The sequence below is a fragment of the Apium graveolens genome, chromosome 11 (assembly GCF_009905375.1).
Source record: "Apium graveolens cultivar Ventura chromosome 11, ASM990537v1, whole genome shotgun sequence".
Classification (NCBI taxonomy): Eukaryota; Viridiplantae; Streptophyta; class Magnoliopsida; order Apiales; family Apiaceae; genus Apium; species Apium graveolens.
In genome coordinates this window covers 188,366,573-188,393,464 of record NC_133657.1, presented here as the reverse complement: position 1 = coordinate 188,393,464, position 26,892 = coordinate 188,366,573, and the positions used below count along the sequence as shown (strand labels likewise).

The window sequence follows — 26,892 nt, the reverse complement described above, 5'->3', positions numbered from 1 at the left end:
AACCGATAATAATTTATTTGAAAAACGAGTTTACATACAATAAGACATTAAAATAAAATAAATTCTAATCAAAAAAGATTTTTGTTTTAAAAAATTACTAATAACATGACATAATTAGTCATTAACAACTCAAAAATACGTAATAAATGGTGAAAAGACATCATATACGACACTCCACACTAGAGATGTTCAATAAATCTGAAGGCCGAAATCTGATCCGGAAAAAAACCCGAAAAGCCGGATCTGGAGAAAAGCCCGGCCCGGTTCGGTCCAGCCTACGGGCCTTAAATGGACCTACTTTTTTCTCGAAAATCCAGCCTGGCCCGAAACCTAAAAATCCGGATAAAAACCCGTATTTAACAAAGCCCGGATAAAAACCCATATCTAAAAAAACCCGGATAAAAGCCCGGTTCGGCCCGGATAAAAGTCCGGAGATTTTGAAAAGCCCGATTAAAAAATCGATTTTTTTATATAAACTTTGAAAATATGCAATACTTTTTATAATATTTAAATTATTATCTTATAATATTAGAAGCAATTAAGGTATATATAATTATTTATATATATATATATTATATTAAAAAATAATAATTTATTTCAGTGTCTAAACTACTTTATCTGATATATAAAGTTATTATTTTCTCCGATATTTAAACTACTCATAGTTTGAGCTATAAAATATAAAAACTAATTTTTATTATATAGATAAAAAGTCCAGATAAAGTCCGGTTCGGCCGGATCCGGCCCGGCCCGCGGTTCTGAAACGAGCCTTATATTTCTTAAGAAACTCGGCCCGGCCCGGTCCGACCTGATTTTTAAAAAAGCCCGATCTGATCTGTTTTAAAAAGAATGGGTTTTTAAAAGCTCGGATAAAACCCGACCTCATGGGATTTTTTTGGGGTGTTGGCCCCAAATGTCACTATTTGGGGTCAAATGGCCCTCAATGTCATTTTTTGAATTGTTGGCCCCAAATGTCACTTCAAAACGGTATTTCGGATGAAATTTTTAAAAATAGAGAAAAACGCAGTCTCGTGTTGAGTTTTTCTATAACAATTTTTTTTGAATAAAAGGAAAACGCGGTTTCGTTTCGTGTTTTTTGTGTAAAAACGCGGTTTCAAACTGTGTTTTTGATGAAAACGCAATTTCTGAAATTGTTTCGGTAAAAAACGCAGTCTTGTCTTGAGTTTATGGATATAAAAACGGCGTTTCAAACCGAGTTTTTCGTAAAAACGCAGTTTCCAACCGAGTTTTTCGTAAAAACGCAGTTTCCAACCGAGTTTTTCTCAGGATGCAAAAATAAATAAATTCAAAACGCAGATCCAAAATTAGTTAATATGAAAAACTCATTCAGAGATTACATTTTGCCCCCATAAACATGAATTGAAGTTGCGTTTTTAATTTATTTTTTTTTAAAAAAATGAAAACAGAACACGAAATCACGTTTTTCATTAATAACAAAAATTTCACCCGAAACTCTGTTTGAAGTGACATTTGGGGTCAATTATTCAGAAAGTGACATTGAGGGACATTTGAATCAAAAAAGTGACACTTGGGGCTTTTTTTGTGGATCTCTGCTCCACCATATTAAGTGTGACATGTCCTATAATGAGCAAGGCTAGTTAAGTCTTTTCCGTCTAATCTTTCTTTATCAAACCCACCGATATATAAATCATCGGCTACAAATCTAGGGTATAAAAGCCCCAATTTTTTCTCCCTCCCTCAGTCTCTCTCTCTCGCAGAGCTCTTAACCGTAATTTTCAGCCCCTCTCTTTTAATATTTGTTTGATTTGTATAATTCTATCTTTTCATTGTATTTGATTGTATCTGATCACACACACACGAACACACACATAAGTGTTTTAATTTAGATTTGTATGTAAATGTTACGATCTTGACTTTCTAATATGAAAATTGACACTGTGATAATGCTTAATTCGTGTTCAATGAGTGGCTTGTTCTTAGATTTGTGTAAATAGTTCTTTATCTATCAACTTAATAGACTTGGATGAGCCAGTGACATGATTAGTTGATTTTGAATTTACATGAATTGAAATTATTTGCATCACGTAAGTCGTATTTTTAAGTGACCTATTCATGATATTTTCGTTGTGTATGTTATGTTGTGATAATGCTCTTGTGCAGACCATTATGTTGTATGTCAAAACTTGACCAGTCTTACATACCGGAAGGTATTTTGCTTTGGCACATATATTTTTCCGGCTGTTTTAACTTTTGTTTAAGAACAAAAAATGGAATGGACATTTAATACAAACATTTTACTGAGGTTTGCATTATGTACTTGCGATTGTTAAAATCTCAATTGAAATGGGTTATAGAGGTTTAACATGCTCGCCTGTATGAATGATATTCTTAGCTGATGGTTGATATGATGTTCACAGGAAGTTTTAAATAATCTTATGAAGCGGATCCCGGTATTTTGGTGTGGCCATTGGCATGCATTTACATTAATAGGCTGTAAAAAATAGCTATGGGACACACACCAGTTGTTACGAAATAAGTTCTTCTGCCCTTTAGTATCCGGGAAATTTTCAAACGAATAATTATACAGAAATTATCCCATATGGATAGATTTATATATCTCTGACTTATATTTATGTGAATAAAATATGGCTACTTTTTAACAATACTTCAATATTTTTCCTCTTTCGCTAATAAATCGACTTATTTTCACGAAATGTGGCATGGGACAGCTGTCAGTGGCAGGATTCACATCCAAGCATGACACATTCACTTAATAAAAATCCTTTTGTAGCAATAAGAAGTGTTTGAAGAGGTAGTTCTGCAATTTCTTCTTGACGATTTTGTTATCATGGAATGTGGCGTTTTGGAGGTATTTGGAAGAAATTTGCTCTATTATTCACTATGGCTGCCTGTTTCAATAGAGTGATGACTTATATGCCATTAATGACTCCTTTTAGCTCCCTTGCTGGTTACATGATCTACTGACTACTTTCTTGGGCGTGTCTATAATTAGCTAAGACTCGTTAAATATAGGCATCACCTTGATGTTTCCCTCCTGTTTGGTTTATCTTGCTAAAATTCTTATAACTGGTTTATGCCCTCCTAGGCCCTAGCTTTCTTCGTTCAGGAGTATTATAGATTCCATAGTAAAAGCTGTTGGCTTAACTCCATACATGCTTTTATGTGGAGTTGTAGGACTTGAATGGGCAATAGTATATCCAGCACTAGTGCAGATTCAGTTATGCTGGCAAAACCCATGTTGAAAGCAGTTTTTTTGAATTTATGAACGGTTGACCTTTAGCTAGTGTGTCAAATAAACATGTTGGCGACTTGATTAGTTATAAATGTTTTACTCTGTTATCTAAGATAAGCTACCAAATTTTTCTCTATTTCCCCGTCCTCCCCCTAGTTCTCTTCAATGAAGTGATGACTTTATTTGATAAATAAGACCATAGTCACCTAAACCAGTAATTAATCGACCAGTTGGATCCTTCCATATGTTGTTAACAAGCAAGGTTAATCTGTGTACTGTGTTATTAATGTAATTACTTAACTTTTATATTAAATTTCCAGGTACTGAAGTTTAACTTTTTTACTTCTGTCCCAGTGCAGTCTTGTAAATCTTAGCTATATGTATAAATGTGTGTATGATTGTTGCATTTAAGTTGCACTGAACAACATTTAAGTTGCAGTGAACAATCTGGAGGCACAGCCATGTGTGTATATGTTTTTTATTGAATATGTGATTATGTACAAATTTGTAATTGCAAGATTTCGGCTTTCAGTATTGTTACTTGTTTTGGTTTGTTATTTATTGATGCGAGTATTGTTATTTGAGCAGATCCTTAATAGGAAAGAACTATGGCGACTTTTGAGCTGTACAGGAGGTCAACTATCGGTATGTGTTTGACTGAAACATTGGATGAGATGGTTGATAATGGCGTTCTTAGTCCTGAGCTCGCAATTCAAGTCCTTGTTCAGTTTGATAAGGTTTTGTATCTCTTGATTTACCATTTCTACATGTAAATGCAAAAAAGTACGCCCTTAGGCCGTGCATTTATGGAAATTGCTGCTTGCATCAATAATGGCTGCAGTGTTATTAAAAGCGAGAGGAAGTGGCCATTAATCGAGTGGCGGTGCAATAATTTTTACTTTTCAGAAAGCGGTTACTTTAGTCGCATTACCTCGCTTAGGCAATAAGTTGAGGTGATTAATTAACCATGTTTTCTTGTAAAAAAAAATGTAAAGAAAGAATCTAAAATAAGTTATATATTCTTAATTTAAGTGTATTTTTGAACTCATCGGATAACTTGGTCAAACTTTGACTTTAATTTAATTTTAAGCTCGATTATTTCACTTACCACTTATCCCTGTAAAATAGATAAAAATATCTTTTCTCTTTCCCCTTTTCCGTTTTTTCCTTGAAGTCATATAGTAACATGTGCCATAGCTGTTCTCCTGCATATCACTCTTCCTGACATACGAGCTAAGAACTTATAAACTTATAATTAGTTGTCATACTATTATTAAATGTAATAGAAATATTGCTACATGAGTTTTTGAATAATATAAATGTGTTCAAATATTTATCTTTGGTGGGGACCACTTAAATCCATAAAGCAACCGCCTCTTGCCTCGCGATTAATTAATTAGATCCCCCTTGTTTTCTCATCTCACTTGTCGCCTTTAATAGCAATGATTGGCTTAGTATCTTTTAATGTAATATTCCTATATATATTTAAATATGTTTGCACTTTCCCATACACACTTTGTTTGTTTCTTTTGTAAACTATGTTACCACTTTCTGCTTAGGATTAATGTTGTATTGCTTCTGCAGTCAATGACTGAAGCTCTGGAAAGTCAAGTTAAGAGCAAAGTGACTATCAAGGTAAATGGATTGATGTTGTTTAGAATTAGTAGCCCATTGATTTGTAAGATATGTTGAATATTGGATGACATATTTTGTAAATTATGTAAGCCACCTATACTAAAATATTTAGATGACTTCCCATATACCTAGTATTCTGGGAAATAGCATTTTAGTAATGGTGTCATGCTTGAATGACAATCAATATACATGGATCTTGGGAACGGTTACAATTAAGCTTTAGGGTCACTAATAAATGCATGCCTGGTAGTGTGTATATCTGTGCATCTTTTGTTTGATGTGCATGTTAAATCGGTATTTAGATAATTTTTTAGGTTGAATAGTTGCACCCTTTGTTTAGAAGCTGGTATAAGTTATTTTGTATAAAAGCTACATTTGCTCCTAAGCAAATATACCAGAAATTCTTTGGAAGTGGCTGCTAAATGCTGAATAATAGAGCTAATATAAAATCTAAATTTTAAAGGATCACTGTATGTCATCAGGATTTCTTGTAAATAAAGTTTCTACCTAGTTAATCTGTGAAGCATGTCATAATGAGATGTGTGAACTGTGAATAGTTGTTTTGCAATAATGGGTTGTGACAATGTAGCTGAGAGGAATACATTTAAAGTAATAAATGCTGAAATAGTAAAATCTTATTAGGGCCATCGGTCTTTTTAGCCAATTGGTTAAGGACATTTGCAGGCATTCCCTTTCTTTCCTTGACTCTCTTCTCATATTATCATTATATTTATATCCCTCTGCTCTGCATTCTTGCCTTCTATAACAGTTATGCTATGTTACCGTGTAACAGCTTAATCAACTGTTATCAACTAACTATGCCTTTGTCTGTTATATGAGAAACACTATGATTGGGAGTAGCAAATCATTAACAAAACTAACAAAACTGTATATATCAGATCGAGCTTTTAATCTGAAACAATGAAACTAAAATGCCGGCTGTCGGCCTGGTAATCATTGAACTAATTGTTTCACTTTCTTAATTGATGTGCTATCTATAGATATCAACCAATCATGTCCATATGTTGTCTTCTATTTTTAGCTTATAAAGTTAGGCTATTAGTCTCCTGCTTATTGTCTATCCTTGGATTACGGAAGGATTGGAGTAAGTCTCTGTTGGTTTATCAGTCAGACAGTATCTGATGGTGACTCTTGATAATTGTGAGAACTATTGACCTGGAAAATGACAGTGTTTGTGTCAACAATCCCGCTTAATAATATATTTTTTATTGAAGCAGATTTAAATCGGGTTGGGTAGAGGTCTGCTTTTAGTTTGTTTTGTGCTGCAACTGCTGTTAGTTTGCTAGTTGAATCCTTCTCGTTAATCTCAATTTATTTTGAATGTCATGTCCTAAAAAGATAAGTGTTTAAATTCTGACTTTTAATACAATTTTCTGACAAATCTTCTTGCCAATGTATGTATCCAGGGACATTTGCATACATACAGGTTCTGCGACAATGTCTGGACTTTCATCCTTCAAGATGCAACCTTTAAAAACGAGGATTCCTCAGAGACAGTAGGGCGGGTTAAGATAGTTGCGTGCGACTCAAAGCTGCTCACACAATGAGATGTCTGCTCTTTACTGAGACCCCAGTCCGGGTTGTACTTTCTATCCGCTGCTTTCCGGGAGTAAAGAATTAGTGAGCTCTGCAGTAAACAAAATGAATCCATTGAATCGAAACAAGACATAAGACGCAATATGTATAACGATCGACATCAAAAACCTGAGGACTTTTGTATATTTCTGTTTCCATTGTACTGTAAGAATTCATATAATCGACAAAAAGTTCTCATTGATAAAGTCTATATGAATGTATATTAACCCCTTGATTTCACAATCCATGCGATATTCATCATTTTGAAATATATGGTCCAACAACAGTTGCGTATATTAATCCCTTGATTTCACAATTCATGCGTTAGAGGTAGTTCATGTATATGGTCTAACAACAGTTGCGTATATTAACCCCTTGATTTCACAATCCATGCGTTAGAGGTAGTTGCATCATTGCACGGATCTCACTACTACATAACTTTTATTGATGATTCCACTAGAAAGATATAGGTTTATTTTTTGATGAATAAATCAGTGCTACTTTCAAGAAGTGAAAGACTTAAAGTTGAAAATCAGACCGGTTTGAAGTTGAAGAGTTTGATGTCAGATAATGATGGTGAATATTGATGAGTTTAAAAGTTATTACGCGAAATTTGGGATTAGAATGATTAAAACTATTCCAGAGATACCACAACAAAATGGTGTTGCGGAGTGTATGAATAGAACTTTGAATGAGAGGGTCAAGAGTATGAGATTACATGTAGGGTTGTCAAATATGTTTTGGGCTGATGCAGTTAGCACAACAATGTATCTCATAAATAGAAGACCTTCAAGTCCTTTAAAGTTCAAGATTCCTGAAGAAGAGTGTTAGGAAAAAGAGGTAAATCTTTCACACTTGCGAGTTTTTGGTTGTGTTTCTTATGTGCGTGTTAAAGATTCCGGCATAGACAAGTTTGATCTGAAAGCAAAGAAATGTATCTTCATTGGTTATGACTCAGATGATATAAGTTACCGTTTCTGAGATGAACTGACTAAGAGTGTCGTTAGAAGTAGAGATGTTACTTTTAATGAGAATGTAGTGTATAAGGATAAGTTTGTAGTCAATTCTGAGTTTACAAAGGAACAATCTGAGAATGAGGAAGCAGTGCTTGAAGATATTACAGAAACATATCTTGCAGGAAATAGTGGGAGTTCGGAGAATGTTAATGACAGGGTTCCAGTAACTCCACAGACTGAGGTAAGAAAATCTAGCAGAATTGTGAGACCACCACAAAGATATTCTCCTTCAGCATATTGTATGTTATTGACCAAAGATGGGGAGCCTCGGTATTATCCAGATGCAGTACAAGTGGATGATTCAGTTCAGTGGAAATCAGCCATGGATGAAGAGATGAGTTCTCTTGAGAAGAATGAGACTTGGTCTTTAACAGAGTTAACAACATAAAAGAAGGCTTTACAGAATAAGTGGGTGTTCAGGATTGGCAGCAAGAGATACAAGGCGAGGTTAATAGTCAAGGGTTATCAACAGAAAAAGGGTATTGATTATACTAATATATTTTCTCCCGTTATTAAGATGACTATAGTTAGAATTGTGCTAAGTATTGTGACTGCATAGGAGTTAAATCTAAAACAACTAGATGTTAATACCGCGTTCTTACATGTTGATCTTGAGGAAGACATCTATATGATTCAGCCAGAGGGTTTCAGGTAGCTGGGAAAGAAAACCTTGTTTGCAAGCTTATAAAAAACTTGTATGGTTTAAAACAAACACCAAGACAATGGTACTTAAAGTTTGACAGCTTTATGATGAAAAATGGGTACACGAGGAGTGTTATGGATCATTATTGTTACTTTAAACAGTTTGATTCATCGTATATCATATTGTTGTTGTATGTTGATGACATATTGATAGCAGGAACAAACATGAGGGAAATCAATAGGTTAAAGAGACAAATACCTGTGGAGTTTGAGATGAATGATATGAGTGCAACAAAAAAGATACTTGGTATGAGCATCATAAGGGATAGAGCTGAAGGTACTTTGAAATTATCTTAAGAGAAGTATATTGAGAAATTCTTGCTAAAATTCAGTGTCCATGATGCGAAAACCAGAAGTACACCTTTGGCGAGTCATTTTAATCTCACAAAGAAGCAATCACCTAAAAAAAATGAAGGCAAGAAATATATGGCTAAAGTTCCTTATGCATCTGCAATTGGCAGTTTGATGTATAGTATGGTGTGTACAAGGCCAAACATTGCTCATGCATGGGGAGTTGTTATCATATTTATGTCTTATCCAGGAAGAGAGCATTGGAAAGCAGTTAAGTGGTTGTTACGCTACTTGAAAGCCACATCCAAGGTTACACTATGTTTTAGTAAGATATATATTATCTTGGAATGGTTCTCTGATGCAGATTTGGGTGCATGTTTGGATACAAGAAAAAGTACAACGGGTTATATTTTCACTTTGGGTGGCATCGTAGTTAGTTGGATGTCCCGACTTCAAAAGAGTATTGCTCTTTCAAACACAGAAGCAGAATATATGGTTATCTTTAAGGTTCACAAGGAGATGATTTTGTTGAAGAATTTTCTTGAGGAGTTGGGAAAGAAACAGGGGACAGTGCTTTGTATAGTGACAGTCAGAGTGATATTCATATTACGAAGAATCCTGTCTTTCATGCTAAGACGAAGCATATTCAGTTGAGATATCACTTTACAAGAGAGATGATAAGCAATGGTACCTTGTCCTTGAAGAAAATCCTTGGTTCAAAGAATCCTGTAAATATATTGACTAAGGTGGTTACCAATGAAAAGTTGAAGTTTTGTGTAGCTTTAACTGGCCTTCAAAATTGATTTATGAGAAGGCGCTGCACTGGTTAGAGTTACTGATTGAAGTACTGATTTTAATAGATTTATAAGAGTGAAGTGAATATATGGTCAGACTCCAAATGGGAGATTGTTGGGTTTGTGGAGTGTATTAATTAAGCTCATGAAAATATAGATTATTCAAATTCAAATTAGGTTATGGATTAGTCTACTTTTTATATTTGGACTATAGTTTGATTTAGGCCTACTTTTTTCTCTTATTAATACACATGTGATTGTAAAATCATACACAACAAATTTTGAGAGATCAATACAAAATTAATGTGGCTTGTGGAGTAGTAATTTCTGAACCATGTAAAACTTTGTCTTATGTGATTATCGTTTATTTTCTTGTTCTTATTTATTCGCTTTGGATTTTATTTTCGTTGTATAATAAACATGGTGTTGTTCTCAGACGACTTCTAATGACAGTGGTGAGTGACCTTGGCTGTAGATCGCATCGTTTAGTAATTTTTCTAAATTTTAGTTGGAAGTCCAGTGTTTTGCAATAATGATAAATGAATACCTCATTTTACAAACACAAAATTGCTTTAAATCACAAAGAACTGTAACTGTAGCACAAAACATGTCACGTTTTGCACCTAGAAACTAAAGATGTGCATGTGCACTAATTTACAGGATGAAGCCTCACTAGTTTTTTTGACTAAAAAGTTAATTCAATGAATAAAAGGCACACGTCTTCTATAAAAATAGTCGTGTCGAACAAACAAAAAATATATATAATGTCAGAATCCCTGAAAATCCTCCCTAAATATCCTCTAAAATATATTGTATAATTAAAATGATATTGTTGGTAATATTTACCATATATATATATATATTTTAGGGTTGTATAGGATGTTGGTGTAATATACACGATATATATATACATTGTAAAGAATACGCAATGAGGTATGAGAATATTCTTCTTTGTAATACAAGCACAGAACCGATTGTTCTCTAATCTGTCTATATTTTTCTAGTTGGTATCAGAGCAAGGTTCTCTCTATATATCGTTGTAAACCATCATGGTGAATACAAGTACAGACTCATATCTTGAATCCTCAACGGGTGGACCTATTGTCTCCTCGGTGAAAGCTCCAACAATGAACGTGATGATGCCTTCGGAACCAATGTCAATTCCTGGCGGAATCAAATTGAAAGGAGGTTCTAACTATGATGTTTAGTCTCAGTTTGTTACTATGTTTATTATTGGGAGAGGTAAAAAAGGATCTATTACTAGTACTAATAAGCAACCCGATGTTGGTGATATAACCTATGATAAATGGGTCATGGACGATGCTATCGTAAAAGGATGGCTTATCAATTCTATGGAAACTGATGTCATGATGTTGTTCATACGTCTACCCACTTCAAAGGCGGTTTGGGATGCTGCAAGTCGTACCTTTTTTGATGGTGCTGATAAATCAATCATCTATGATTTATCTTGAAAGGCAATGTCCACAAAGCAAGGGGGAGACCAATTGCAATTTACTATTCAGATCTGAAATTTCTTTGGCAGGAACTTGATCATCGTAAACCCATCATGTTTACTCAAGCGAAGGTTATTAAGTTACGATTGACTGAAATTGAGGAAGAGCGTGTTTATATATTTATTGCAGGTCTGGATGACACATATGATTCTATTCGAGGAGAAATTCTATGCACTGATCCTCTTCCTAGCACTGAAGTTGTGTTCTCAACACTACGACGGGAAGAGCAGCGTCGTAATACAATGCTGAGTCAGGGAGATGTATCTAAGGTTGCTATGGTAGCTAAAAGATATGCTCAGTCTCCTCTTTCTCAACAAAATTCTATAATGGCAGTGCTTGGAAAGTGTTCTTATTGTGGCAGTAACAAACATCTCATCGAGTCATGTTTCAAGAAGAATGGATACCCAGACTGGTGGAATGAACATAAAGAAAGGTTGAGGTCCAAAGGCAAAAGGAAAGTGGCTTTGTGTGCATCATCTCCTCAGCCGGTGTAAAATCCGGTACCAGCTCCTGATTCTGTAGTTGGTTCCATTTATCACTCTATAGTTGGTTCATCTCTTGTTCAAGAGTCAGGTAACCAAGGTAAGGCATTATTTGCTACTAATTTGGCAAGGGTTAATGGTTGGATTCTTGACTCTGGTGCTACAAATCATATGACTTTTGATTCGTCTCTCTTATGTGATCATTGTTTACTTAATTGTTCCACTATTATCAATCCAAATGGAGTTTCATACCCTGTAACTGGAGCTGGAAGAGTTGATTTAATTCAATCTCTATCTTTAGAACACACTTTGCTGATTCCTAATCTCTCTAACAACTTGCTTTCTGTACCATAAGTTACTTCACAATTAAAATGTTTAGTATTAATATATCCAAATTTTTGTCTTCTCCAGGATATCAACAGCGGGGAGATAATTGGGCATGGTACTAAGAGAGAGGATTTATACTATGTTGACGATGTATGTACAAGCCTCTCCATGTCTGCAGAAGGTTCTATTTCTTCTAATGAAAAGGATCAAATTTGGTTTTGGCATCAACGTTTGGGTCATGTCTTATTTGGCTATCTAGCGTATTTGTTTCCATCTTTATTTTCTGAATGTACACCTTCAGACTATCATTGTCAAACATGTATTTTGGCAAAGAGCCATCATATGTTTTATCTACTTAGTCCTAATAAAAAGAGTACGCCTTTTTCATTGGTACATTCCTATATTTGGGGACCATCTCCCACTACAACTACTTCAGTTTTTCGTTAGTTTGTCAAATTTGTTGATGATTGTACTCGTATGACTTGGCTTTACTTGATGAGACATGAAAAGTGAAGTAGTAGGGCTTTTTTAAAATTTTCATAAAATGATCAAGACCCAATTTTCTGGCAATTTACAAGTTCTACGTTCTGATAATGGTGGAGAGTTTGTAAATAAGTTTTTGAAAGGTTATTTTAAAGAACATGAAATTCTTCATGAAACTACTTGTGTTGACACCCCACGAAAAAATGGTGTGGCTGAAAGAAAAAATAGGCAATTACTTAAAATTACACGTGCAAGTTTAATTGGTGCCAACATGAAACTACAATGGTGGGAAGAAGCCATTACCACTACTGTTCACTTTCTCAATCGTGTTCCAACACGTATTCAACAGTTTCAAACACCATTGGATAAACTTGCTTCTTTTGTCGACATTCCATCTTCTCTTACTATTCTTCCCCGTGTGTTTGGATGTGTTACTTTTGTGAATTTACAGAAACATTTACGCAACAAGCTTGACCCATGTGCTTTGAAATGTGTTTTTGTGGGTTATCAACCGTTCAAAAAGGGATATCGATGTTATCATCCTCCGACACGTAAATTTTATGTTTCTATGGATGTTACTTTTTGTGAACAAGAGATGTTTTACAACTCATCAGTATCAAATTCATCTCTTCCGGGAGGGAGTCATCATGTTGAAGAGGTGAATTGGATGGAGTTATTACCAGACAGCTTTGTTCCAGACAGTGTTCCAATGATGGTTCCAGACAGTGTCTCAGAAAGTGTTCCGGAGGAAGTTCCAGAAAACAGTATTTGTGGAAGTGAACTAGTTGTTCCAGATACTGTTCCAGTAGAACATGGTCAGACTATCTCTTACACCAGTGATGAAGACTCTCATAATAATGTTGAATAACTCTCTCTCTCATTCATAGTACCCATGCCTAACTCTCTTCCAGCTGATTATCCAGAGGTAAATGCAAATTTGAATATTAATACTAACGATATTTCTGAGCATTCTGATTGTGACAGATATCGTTTGCCATCAAGGAGTAATCGCAGAGTACCAGCAGAGAGATTTTCACCAGAACCATCTAACAGAGCCAAATATTCGATTGCACACTATGTATCTACTCACAGATTAGCAGAATCATCAAAAGCCTTTGCTAATAATATTTCTGCAATTCATGTTCCAAGTAAAGTCAGTTAAGCATTGTCGGACGTGAAATGGGCAGAAGCTATGAAAGAAGAAATGACAGCATTACAGGAGAACGGGACATGGGAACTAGTTCCGTTTTCAGAAGGAAAGAAAACTGTTGATTGCAGGTGGGTGTTCACCATCAAACAGAATCCAGATGGTTCAATTAATAGGAGGAAGGCAAGCCTTGTTGCTCGAGGATTTACTCAGACATATGGTGTTGATTACAAGGAGACTTTCACTCCTGTTGCAAAAATTAATACCATACGAGTTTTATTATCTCTAGCTGCAAATCTTGATTGGCATATATAAAAATATGATGTCAAAAATGCTTTTTTTTCACGGAGACTTAAAGGAGGAAGTGTACATGTCACTGCCACCAGGATGTTGTGTACCTAATAGTTCTGTTCCGTTGGTATGTAGATTGAAGAAAACAATATATGGCTTAAAGCAATCTCCAAGGGAATGGTTTGGTAAATTTCGCTATGTTATGAGAAAATATGGGTATAAACATAGTAATGCCGATCATACTCTGTTCTTGAAGAAGATAGGTGATAAAATTACAACTCTTATTATATATGTGGATGACATGATAGTGACAGGGAACGATCTTACAGAGATGGACAAATTAAAGGGCTATCTCTCCCAAGAATTCAACATGAAGGATTTGGGGAACCTAAGATATTTTTTAGGTATTGAGGTTAATCGTTCCAATCAAGGTATTTGTTAGATATATTTGATAATGTCATGTCTAATATGATTTGTGTTTAGTTTTCAGATCTTATTTAACAGGACAAATCAATACTTAACTGGAAATCAGTACTTATACTGAAGTCAGAACTTAAGATATCAGAACTTAAGTTATCAGGAGATATTTATCAGGAGATAATATCAAGACTTAAGGAGACTTTCAGATAAGGCATGCGGCTGATTGAAAGGAAAGAAGATCAAGACAAACGCAAGAAGAAATATGCATGAAGAAGGAATTCTATGAAGAATAGAATACTTGGAAGAAAAGATAACTAGTTGATATATTTTAGGAAGCAGAATTATATTCCATACCAATTAGAAGATTATCTTGTAACTGTGTAGTATATAAACACAGACATAGGGTTTACACTATAAGTGTTATCATTATCGAAGTTATTATTCACTATAACCCTAGCAGCTCTCGTGATAATTTGTTCATCACTGAGAGAGAACAGTTTCATATTGTAACAGAGTTTATTGTGTTGAATAAAATCTGTATTCTGTTACTTGTATTCTTTAATTCGATTTGATTGTAGTAAACACTGTATTCAACCCCCTTCTACAGTGTGTGTGACCTAACAAGTGGTATCAGAGCAGTCTGTTAACACACAAACAGTTTAAGATCCAAAAACAATCATGTCTGAAGAAGAACAAACTCCAACCAAGCCCACCAAAACTGAAGAACCTCCAAAGACTCAAATCCATAATTGATATGAGACTATTAGAGTTCCCATACTGAAACCATCTGAATATCCCATATGGAAGGTGAGGATGTCTATGTTTCTGGAAGCTACAGATCCGGAATACCTTGACAGAATCAATGAAGGACCACACAAGTCAACCAAGCTCTATGTTGTAGTTGCAGGTGAACCAACAAAGTCTGTACCAAAGGAGAAAAGTGATTACACTGCTGAAGATATCTCATCTATTGCTAAGGATGCAAAGGTACGACACTTGCTGCATAGTACCATTGATAATGTCATGTCAAACAGGGTAATTAACTGCAAAACTGCAAAGGAGATATGGGATGCCTTGGAAAAAAGATGTCAGGGAACTGATTCAATTAAGAAGAACAAGAAGACTATACTCACTCAAGAGTATGAGCACTTTGACTCAAAACCTGATGAGCCATTGACTGGTTTATATGATAGATTTGTCAAACTCTTGAATGATTTATCACTAGTTGACAAGGAATATGATCTTGAAGATACAAATCTTTAATTCCTGTTAGCTCTTCCTGAAAGTTGGGATTTGAAGGCCACCATTATAAGAGACAACTATAATCTTGATGAAACAACTCTTGATGAAATTTATGGGATGTTCAAGACCCATGAACTTGAGATGGAACAAAGAAGCAAGAGGCATGGAAGAAAGTCAAGGATAGTTGCTCTTAAGGCTGAGGAGGAATCCCCCAAAGTAGCTGCCTCAAGAAAAGACAAGGGAAAAGCTCTCATCATAAAGTCTGATACTGAGTCATCAAGTTCTGATAGTGATGATGACTCAGAAACTGAAAGCTTACCTGAGATGGATCCTGATGAAGAGATGATGAAGCTGTGTGCTCTTATGGTGAATGGAATCTCAAGGATTGCATAAAGGAAATTCAGAAAGGGAAAGAAATTTTCCAGGAAAGGTGCAAGTTCTGATAAGAAGAGTTTCAGAAAATCTGAAGGCAAAGGAGAAAAGTCTGACAAAGGAGATTACTCAAATGTCAAATGCTATAATTGTGGTGAGAAAGGCCACATATCTCCTGATTGCAAGAAAGTGAAGAGTGACAAAGGCAAGGCTCTTGTCACAAAGAAGGAAAGCTGGACAGACACTTCAGATTCTGAAAGTGAGGTGAACTATGCCTTGATGGCAAATGTTGATAGCAGTTCTGATACTGCTGACTTAAAGGTACCTCAAACTACTTATGCCTTTCATACTGATGATATTACTGAGTTGAGAAGATATCTTAAAATCATGTTCATTAGTTATAGAGATCAAACTTTAACATGTGAAAGATTAACTTCTGAAAATCTTGCTTATAAAAAGAGGAATGATTATTTAGAAAAAAGAGTTAGTCATGTTCCATCAAACTCAGAAAGATAGAGATGATGCCTTTTATGTTAGGGATGGAGTACTTAAAATGAATGAATCTCTAAAAAATGAGTTAGAAAAGGAAAGAGAGATTATTAGGACTTGGACTAACTCTGGCAGAACAACTCAGAATTTATTGAGTAGTGGAAATTGGAAAGAGGGCTTAGGTTATGGAGATGATAAGAATGATAAGGGAACTGTAGAAATTGAGCCTATAGTTGTTAAATAAAAGCCCAAGGTAAATCATGTTAAGTTTGTAGCTGTAAAGTCTGATATTGATAAATCAGAAGTTAAAGAGAAATTAACTTTTGACAAACCAAAACAGGATAAGCCAACTGAAGTTAACATAGGCTTAATGACAAAGAAGCAGCTTAAGCATAAGCTGAAAGAGGTTAAAAATGTAAAAAAGGTAAAGCCACCTAGGAAAAATAGGAATGGAAAGGAAGGTGTGAACAAAAGTAACAATTATAAGCCTGTTCCTAATGCTCCTAGAAAGAAATGTTATAACTCTGGAAACTCTAACCATCTGGCTTCTTTTTGCAGGAAGAATAAGAACATAAACTCCTTACCCTCAAAGTCAGGAGTTAAGAGTCAGTCTGTTAGATATAAGCCACAAAATCCTTGTTTTCATTGTGGTAGTTTATGGCATTCCATTTATACTTGTAAGGAATATCATAGTTTTTACTATGATTATTATCAAATAAAACCTTCTTTAAAGAAAGTTAGCATTATTCCTTCTAGTGTAAGTTCTGATGCAAAGTCTGATACTGTAAATGCTGATAAGAAAAATGTTAACATAAACTCTAATGCTAAATCCGCTACACATGTTAACAAACTTTATAAGGCCAAAGGATCCAAGCAAGTCTGGGTCCTTAAAACTAATCATTAGTGATCTAGGAAAAACATCCTAGTTCTGGACAGTGGATGTTCAGGACATATGACTGGAAATAAAGCCCTGCTATCAGACTTTGTGGAGAAAGTTGGCCCAAGTGTTTCTTATGGAGATGGCAACATTGGAAAATCTCTGGGATATCGCAATATCAATCTTTGGAATGTCATCATTGAAAAAGTAGCTCTGGTCTCAGGACTTAAACACAATCTGCTGAGTGTTAGTCAAATATGTGACAGAGGTTATTATGTGGATTTCTTTGAAGAACACTGTGAAGTTGTAAGCAAATCTACAGGCAAAGTTGTTCTGAAGGGATACAGGCATGGTAACATTTATGAAGCCAAGCTTTCAACAAGTACTGATGGTTCTGCAATCTGTCTGTTGAGTAGAGTATCAATTGAAGAAAGCTGAGATTGGCACAAGAAACTCTCTCATTTAAATTTTAACAATATAAATGAACTAGTCAAGAAAGATCTTGTGAGAGGACTGCCAAAATCAGTATTTGCTCCTGATGGCCTTTGTGATTTATGTCAGAAGGAAATATAAAGAAAATCTTCATTCAAGAGCAAGGCCGAATCATCAATTCTTGAGCCTTATCACCTACTACATGTTGATCTATTTGGTCCAGTGAATGTCATGTCTATTGTAAAGAAGAAATATGCTATGGTCATAGTGGATGAGTTCACCAGATATACATGGGTGTATTTCTTGCACACAAAAAGTGAAACTGCATCTATCTTGATTGATCATGTCAAACAACTGGATAAATTGGTCAAAGACTCTGTGAAAATCATAAGGAGTGATAATGGCACTAAGTTCAAGAATTTGATTATGGAAGAATTCTGCAAAAACTATGGAATAAAGCAGGAATTTTCTGCTCCTAGAACTCCACAGCAAAATGGAGTTGTTGAAAGAAAGAATAGAACTCTTATTGAAGTTGCACGAACTATGCTTGATGAAGCAAAGTTACCAACCTACTTTTGGGTTGAAGCTGTGCAGACTGCTTGTTTTACTCAGAATGCAACACTTATCAACAAGCATGGAAAAATACCATATGAGATGGTGAAGAAAAAGAAGCCAAATCTGAAGTATTTTCATGTATTTGGATGCAAGTATTTTGTTCTTAAGACTCATCCTGAACAACTATCCAAATTTGATCTAAAAGCTGATGAAGGAATTTTTGTTGGATATCCACTTTCCACAAAAGCCTTCAGAGTCTACAATTTAAGAACTAGGGTTGTCATGGAATCTATCAATGTCTCTTTTGATGATAAGAGGATTACTGGACTTGAAGATTTCAATGATCATGATCAGCTGAGATTCGAAAATGAAGTTTTAAATTCTGATTCTGTAAATCCTGACAGTCTAAATCCTGATACTGCAAACTCTGATGGATTAAACTCTGATGTTATTAAAACTGTGGTGACTATGCCAAAGGAAAATGCACCTGTGCAGGGGGAGCATACTAAAGATCCAACCACATCTCAAGAAGCATTAGAACCTACAACAGGCTCTTCAAGTTCTGATTCGTCAAGTTCTGATGGGCTAAGTTCTGATAATTCTGGAAACTCATGTTCTGAAATTTCTGGAAACTCAAATACTGAAGGATCCAACTCAGAGAGCATAATTTTAGGGGGAGCATCAGAAAATGTTGATGGAGACAACATGGATCATGGGGGAGCATCCAGTTCTAGAGATAACCTTCCATCTGCAAGGAAGTGGACTAAAGCACATACACCTGACTTAATTATTGGAAATCCTGATGCAGGTGTCAGAACTAGAACAGCTACATCAAATGAATGTCTCTATCATTCTTTTCTTTCTCAGACTGAACCAAAGAAAGTGGAAAAAGCTCTTCAAGATGTTGATTGGGTGCAAGCAATGCAGGAAGAGTTAAATGAATTTGAAAGAAATAAAGTCTGGACCCTAGTGCCAAGACCAAAGAATAGGTCTGTTGTTGGTACAAAGTGGGTGTTCAGAAACAAAACTGACAGTGATGACATAATTATAAGGAATAAAGCAAGGCTGGTTGCGAAAGGATACTCTCAACATGAGGGAATTGATTTTGATGAAATATTTGCATCAGTTGCTAGATTGGAAGCCATAAGGATATTTTTGGCTTATGCTGCTCACAAGAAGTTTAAAGTCTTTCAAATGGATGTGAAAAGTGTTTTTCTTAATGAAGAATTTGAAGAGGAAGTATATGTTGAACAACCTCCAGGCTTTGTAGATCCCAAATTTTCTAATCATGTCTACAGGCTTGATAAAGCACTTTATGGCCTTAAGCAAGCTCCAAGAGCATGATATGAGACATTAGCTCAGTTTCTTCTGGAAAGTGGATTTAACAGAGGGACCATTGACAATACTTTATTCTACCTCAACGATGGAAAGGACTTACTTTTGGTACAGATATATGTTGATGATATCATTTTTGGTTCTACAAATGATAGACTTTGTCAGAAGTTTGCCAAGCTGATGCAGTCAAGATATCAAATGAGTATTATGGGAGAACTTAACTATTTTATGGGCATTCAAGTCAAGCATAATGAAGAAGGAACTTTTATTTTTCAATCTAAGTATACCAGAAATTTGTTGAAGAAGTTTGGAATGCAAGATTGTTCAAGTGCATCCACTCCTATGGCCACTGCAACTAAATTGGATAAAGATACTGGTAAATCAGTAGATATTACTGATTACAGAGGTATGATGGGCTCATTACTCTATCTAACTACATGTAGACCTGATATCATGTATGCTACATGTCTTTGTGCAAGATTTCAAGCAGATCCAAGAGAACCTCACTTAACAGCCGTGAAAAGAATTTTCAAGTACCTTAAGGGTACAGCTGATCTGGGATTGTGGTATCCTAGAGAATCAGACTTTAAGCTAATAGGTTACTCAGATGCAGATTTTACAGGATGCAAAATTGACAGGAAAATCACAAGTGGAAGCTGCCAATTTCTTGGAGGCAGATTGGTTTCTTGGTTTAGCAAGAAACAGAAGTCAATTTCCACATCAACTGCAGAAGCAGAATACATTACTGAAGGAAACTGTTGTGCACAGATTCTTTGGATGAAGAATCAGTTACTAGATTATGGGTTAGAATTTTCTAAAATCCCTATATACTGTGATAATCAAAGTTCTATTGCTATGACAGGTAATCCAGTTCAACACTCAATGACAAAGCACATCAGCATAAGGTACCACTTCATAAGGGAACATGTGGATGAAGGTACAGTGGAATTGCATTTTGTTCCTACAGATCAACAACTAGCAGATATCTTCACAAAACCACTATGTGAAGCTACTTTTACAAGATTGGTAAATGAACTTGGAATGGTTTCGGGTTCTTTCTCTAAATCTGCCTAGTTTATGTTCTGATACATCAGACTTTATGATCAGTATTTACAGATATTACTATCTTTGTGTATTCTGTGCTTAAATTGAAATTTGCTTAAGTGCTGATTGTTGTCTGATGTGAATTTCTAAACTCTGATAGTGATATGAATATTTCTGTGACTATTCAATCCAATGAGGATAACTGTGTTAGATGCTGACCTAGTAGTCTTTAATATACTAAAGATCCCATGTTTGAAGTAATTATTTATGTGGAAATCTTTTAACACAAGCAAATTCTGATATTGAGCTTAGTTGAAGTTTACTTTGTGTATCTTATTACTAAGTCAAAAACTAGAATAGTGCTTCTTATCTGTTAAGTTCTGATGTTAGTAAATCTGATGGATGTACTAAGTGCTGATAAGCCTCACTTATCAAAAGAAAAAAAAAAGAAATAAATATCAGGTACTGCTTTGAGATCTAGAGTAAAAATGTGGAAGGGAAGACTCAAGTGCATTGCTGGTATTAAGTAATATGCATTAGAAAAGCAAAAAAAAATAAAAAATCTTGGTGACTTTTCACACTCCATGATTACTGGAGAAATACTCTGATAACAGCATAAAGTCTGATAAGCAGTCGTGACTCACTTACACTGAGAAGCCACTGTAAAATGGAATTTCAAAATAACAGATTTTGAGCAAAGTTCTTAGTTATGCCTTATTTCTAAGATGTACTGAAGTAAATCAGACTTTACTCTTTGTTTGATATTTAGCTTAATGCATACACATACACTCCATATGAATGATGAAAATTATTGTGGTGATAAATGTTATTTTAGATGAACAGTTTAAGTGTCAGTTGCATAAATTCCGAGGACAAGTTCTGATGGAAGTTCTGATGATTAAGTTCTGAGGAAACCATATTAGTATTTGTGTGAAGAATTACAGGAATAACCATTCACTTTTCGAGTTAAGGAGCCATATTCTGATGACTTTTAAATTCTGATAATAATCAAGTTCTGATGCTGACGTGGCAGCATTTATTTACTTGGTTTATTTTTGGTCATTACTTGAACGATCATATTTTTTACAGAATATTGGTTAATGTGAGATAAAACAGTCATAATCATTATGGGTTAGTGGTTAGCGTGTATGTCTTGAAAAACTGCATGCGCACAGTAATTGTTATTATATCCCGTGCCCATTAACTCTGTCTTTAGATTTTTTTTTACTGGCTGTTATTATTACACATCAGTCTAGGGAGTCGAGGGGTCATTATTTTTACTTGTAATTTTTAACCAGTCATTGCATCCCTTGGTAACCCATTGCCTATTTAAATGACTGATCATTCATCAGTAAAACCACATATGTTCATTTTTTTCAAACAATGACACATTTTAGTTGGTATTACTGTTATGGCACAGAAACTGTGACTATCTTTCGAAATAGAATTCCGACTTCATATCCTATCAACAACATTCCATTTGTCATCTGGATTCAACTTCCAGAGAACATTAAAAATGATATGTTGTCTTTCCAAAGAGAAGTTCATCTTCGTATTCTTAAACAGCAGGAGCAAATCATTCGTCTTGTTGTTCTCTTTGTTGAAAGTAGGAAGAAGAATTAATTGTCATCCATCCGTTTCTCTTGACCATCAGCTTTGTCAGGATTCTTAGACTAGGACTAAGGCTGTTGATGTTAAAAATCGTAGAATAGGCCTACCTTATAATTTTTGCATGTAATTGATAAATTTCATGAAATGTACTCATCTGATATATCAATGAAATTCTCTTTAATTGCAAGATTTGTTCTTTGTTTCTCAAATTATGTGACTGTGCATGTTTAATTGCAATTTATTAATCTTTAATTCATCGATTTTTAATTTTATTTTGTGATGAATGTTTTGATTAAATTCTGTTGATTTGAGGAAACAACTGAGGAACAGGTTCAAACATCAGAACCTGTTGTTGTAGAAGCTGAGAAGGTCTCTTCTCAGAAAGATACTGTAACTGGGAGTTCTAGGCCCCTCAAAAGGCTTAGAAAGTTAAATCCCGATGATAAAGCTCCTACAGTGTCTCCACCCTTGAAGAAAATGAAGAAACAGAGAGCTCACAGGGACACAGTTGAGTCAGATTCAGAAGATGAGAATGCAGCTAAGAAAGGGGGTCAGGAATCTCTGATCCCAATAGAACCAATTGTTATTGAATCACTTCCTTCTGCACAACCAGAAACTGCTCAAGAAAGAGTGCCTACACCTCCTGTGTCACCTATAACTGAACAAGTACATACTGAAGACCCAGGTACAAGTGCTGAAATTGATATTCATAACTTGATTGTGCCTGAGGTTCTGTACTTGGAAGCTCCACCAACACAACTCACTCCACCAACAATGCCAATTTTGGATGTTGATCAGAACCTGGCTGCAGATCAAAATTTAGAGGATAATGTTGAAGCCTCTATAGCCTCACATACTGCTATTTTATCAGAGGATGCTGATACTGTAGGATCTACAAGTTCTGATGATGTCAATGAGGATATTCCTGGTGAAGCTGCTGCTAATTTAGATGCTGATGCAGCTGGTCCATCAGGACATGCACCTCAATAAACAGTTAATAAAGCTGATTTAGTCAAGAAGTTTGTTAGAGGGGAGGCACCAGTACCTTGGAGTGAAACTCCTAGAGGAAATGAGTGGACTAAAGAATGGAACTCAGTTAGTTTTGTTCCTTCTGAAAAGATTCTTGCTGAGCATCTGGTAAAAGCTGATGAAATGCTGATAAATGATGATTTCAAAGCACAACTGAGAGTTACTACATTGAGTACTAGGAACCTTCAAGGTCTACACTCAACAACTCATGCCAAGGTGAACAAAATTCAAGAAACCTTGATCCAGCAAGATATGAATGTGAAACTTGAAAAGAACAGATTTTTCAAGTCAGCCTTTGACAGAATTGCCTACATTGAGAAAACTCAGGAGAAGCAAAAGACTCAGATTGATGAAATTTTAAAGAATCAAGCTTCTCAGCAAACTCAACTCAATGAGATCCAATCCTCAATGAAATTGCTTGTCTCTCTTCTTTTACCTGCTGATGCCAAAAAGGGGGAGAAAATGATTAAGTCCAAATGCAAATCTATCCAGACACTGAAGGGAAAGGATGATGGAAATGATGACCAGGGAAACTCTGATAAGAGTAGAGGTCAAGGTCAAGGCAAAGGATTTTCATCAAGTAAAGCTAGAATTACAAGTCAAGGAATAAATTCTGATACTGGGAGAAGAATTAGTTATGATATTGGTAAAAGGATAAGTTCTGGTGAACATTTGGAACTTGATGAAGAAATTTTAAAGAAATTATTTCTTAAAGAAAATCCAGGAATGGACTTTGAGAGTCTAAAGGAAGAAGAAACTAGACTCAAAGTGGAAAAAGTTCACTCCAAGTCTAAAGCTTCTGTTGTTGAAGAGAAACCACCAAAGCCTAAGGGCATTGTGATAAAAGAAAGGTCAATTTTTGAGGCAACCGAAGCCAAATCACAAGTGGAAATAGATCAAGGTCCAAAGGCAAAGAAAAAGTTGATGAACCTGTAAAGGTTTATATGCCAGTCATGGATGGAGAAATAATTGATGATGAAGATGCTAATCTTGCTCTGATTTCAAAGAAGATTTCTCAAACAACCTCTGACATGGCTCATGTTGTTCAGAGTCAAGACTTAGTAAGTTCCGATATGATAGTGAAGCAAGCAGCCTCTTACATAGCTCAAGTTGGCTTGATATCAGAAGATAAGGAAAAGGAAATCTCTGACATTGCTCATATTAAACCTTCAAAGATACTCCTACCAGGATTCACCAAAGTTAAACAGACTCAACCTTTGAAGACTGCAACAAGTGGTTTTGAAGCAAGAGTTGTTACAGGAAAGGAAGTAAGAGATAAATCTGGATTGGGTAGTTCAAAAGAGAAAAGAGTACACAACACTACCAATGATCCAACTTCCTTAAGTGAACCAGGTGTAGGAGCAACTCTTGAAAGATTGAATCAACTTGAATCTGTACAAATGGTTTACCATTCTGTTTTGAAAGAACACATCATGTTATATTTTATGACAGATGGTAGGGTATTCCATATCAAGAAGAATGTTATTCCATTGAAGTATTTTGAAGAACTGGAATATGTTCTATTTTTACTTCAAGTGAAAAATAGATCTACAAGTGGTGCTGCAGATTATTTAAAGTCACAAATTCAAAGATAGAAGAAGCTTTACTCTGTAAAGTCTGACAGCCCATATTGTCCTAAGTACAGAGATCACAAGGGTGATATAGTTGAAATAAAGCCTAACACTGCTAATATTATAACTACTTTTCTGGGTTATAAAGCTATGGAATTCAATCTAGAGTCTGACAAGGCATATCTGATCAGACTAGACCAGGAGATAAGAAAAGCTAAGATAAATGATATCAGAGCAGCTATTTTTTAAACTGGTGAAGATACAGCTGAATTGATAAATGCTAAAAGGAGGATGGTTAATGAACTTGAATATGCTGAGAGATGTCTTTTGAAGAATTATCTCAGAACAACTCCCGACATCAAAGATATCAGAAATTGAAGCCAAGTCGAAGATCTACAACTGCTTAAATTCTGAAGTGTATACATACTGAAGTTGATATCAGATCTTAAGGATGGTAAAGCTGAAAGGACTGTAAGTTGTAGTTATCTAGTCAAATTCTCATACATTTGTACTTAATGTTTTTGACATCATCAAATATATGTTGAACTTGTATATTATGCTAATTTACAAGTTGGGGGAGATTGTTAGATATATTTAATAATGTCATGTTCAATATGATTTGTGTTTAGTTTTCAGATCTTATTTAACAGGACAAATCAGTACTTATACTGAAGTCAGAACTTAAGATATCAAAACTTAAGTTATCAGAACTTAAGTTATCAGGAGATAATATCAGGACTTAAGGAGGCTTTCAGATAAGGCAGGTGGCTGATTGAAAGGAAAGAAGATCAAGACAAACGCAAGAAGAAATATGCATGAAGAATGAATTCTATGAAGAATATAATACTTGGAAGAAAAGATAACTAGTTGATATATTTTAGGAAGCAGAATTATATTCCATATCAATTAGAAGATTATCTTGTAACTATATAGTATATAAACACAGACATAGGGTTTACACTATAAATGTTATCATTATCGAAGTTATTATTCATTATAACCCTAGCAGCTCTCGTGATAATTTGTTCATCACTGAGAGAGAACAGTTTCATATTGTAACAGAGTTTATTGTGTTGAATAAAATCTCTGTTCTGTTACTTGTGTTCTTTAATTCGATTTGATTGTAGTAAACACTGTATTCAACCCCTTTCTACAGTGTGTGTGACCTAACAGTATTTTTTTGTCACAACGTAAATATGTTCTGGACTTGCTAAGAGATACAAGTATGCTTAATTGTGAGCCAATTAAGTCTCCAATAGAACAGAACCATGGGCTAGAAGAGTGCAATGACCAAATTCCAGCAAATAAGGTTAGGTATCAAAGGCTAGTAGGTCGACTGATTTATTTGTCACATACTAGACCAGATATTACATATGCTGTAAGCGTGGTTAGTAGGTTCATGCATAATCCGGGTAAACAACACATGGATGCAGTTGTGAGAATTCTGAGGTACTTGAAGTCAGCACCAGAAAAGGGCATGTTATTTTTAAAACATGGTAATACAGATATTCTTGGCTACTCGGATTCTTCATGGGCTGAAAAAGGAGATAGAAAATCAACTTCTGGCTACCTTACATTTGTTGGAGGTAATCTTGTAACATGGAAAAGTAAGAAACAGAAGGTGGTTTCATTGTCCAGTGTTGAGGCTGAGTATCGAGCAATGGTAAAAGGTATTTGTGAGTTGCTATGGTTGAAAAGACTTGTGGAGGAGCTAGCTTTCTCATCACAAGGTCCTATGCAATTGTTTTGTGATAATCAGTCGGTGATTAAAATTGCTGAAAATCATGTTCAACATGATAGAACAAAGCATGTGGAAATTGATAGGAACTTCATATATGAGAAGCTGGAGAACAATGAAGTTGAGGTACCATATGTTAGTACGAAAGGGCATCTTGCGGACATGTTAACCAAAACCTTTTCCAATTCAGATTTTGCAAATTCTCTTGTCAAGCTGGGCATATATGATATATACGCGCCACCTTGAGGGGGAGTGTCAGAATCCCTGAAAATCCTCCCTTAATATCCTTTAGAATATATTGTATAATTAGAATGATATTATTGGTAATACTTACCATATATATTTTAGGGTTGTATCGGATGTCGGTGTAATATACACTATATATATACATTGTAAAGAATACGCAATGAGGTATGAGAATTATCCTTCTCTGTAATACAAGCTCAGAAGCACAGAACCGATTGTTCTCTAATCTGTCTATATTTTTCTAGTAATAATAGCTGATCAATCCATCTATTTTGAAGAAACAATCACGTCATTTGCTGAAAATGATATATTTACATGTACCCGCTTCATCACATCTAGTTGGAACTAATCTCATCTAAGCTATCGACCATAATTGCAATCTCATAAAAACTTTTATCATTAAATTAAAAATCATACT

The 26,892-nt window shown here is 35.1% G+C and overlaps 2 protein-coding genes across 2 annotated transcripts; both read left to right on the top strand.

Moving 5' to 3' along the window:
- The first annotated feature begins 1,613 nt into the window (after positions 1-1,613).
- LOC141698330 (transcription initiation factor IIA subunit 2-like) lies at positions 1,614-6,711 on the top strand. Its single transcript, XM_074503014.1, has 4 exons — positions 1,614-1,750; positions 3,824-3,972; positions 4,820-4,870; positions 6,298-6,711. The coding sequence occupies exons 2-4, from the start codon at positions 3,844-3,846 to the stop codon at positions 6,436-6,438; spliced, it is 321 nt and encodes a 106-aa protein (XP_074359115.1). The 5' UTR covers positions 1,614-1,750; positions 3,824-3,843; the 3' UTR covers positions 6,439-6,711.
- Positions 6,712-25,715: 19,004 nt separating this feature from the next.
- Positions 25,716-26,474, top strand: LOC141696280 (secreted RxLR effector protein 161-like). Its single transcript, XM_074500439.1, has one exon. The coding sequence runs from the start codon at positions 25,716-25,718 to the stop codon at positions 26,472-26,474; it is 759 nt and encodes a 252-aa protein (XP_074356540.1).
- The last annotated feature ends 418 nt before the right edge of the window (positions 26,475-26,892 follow it).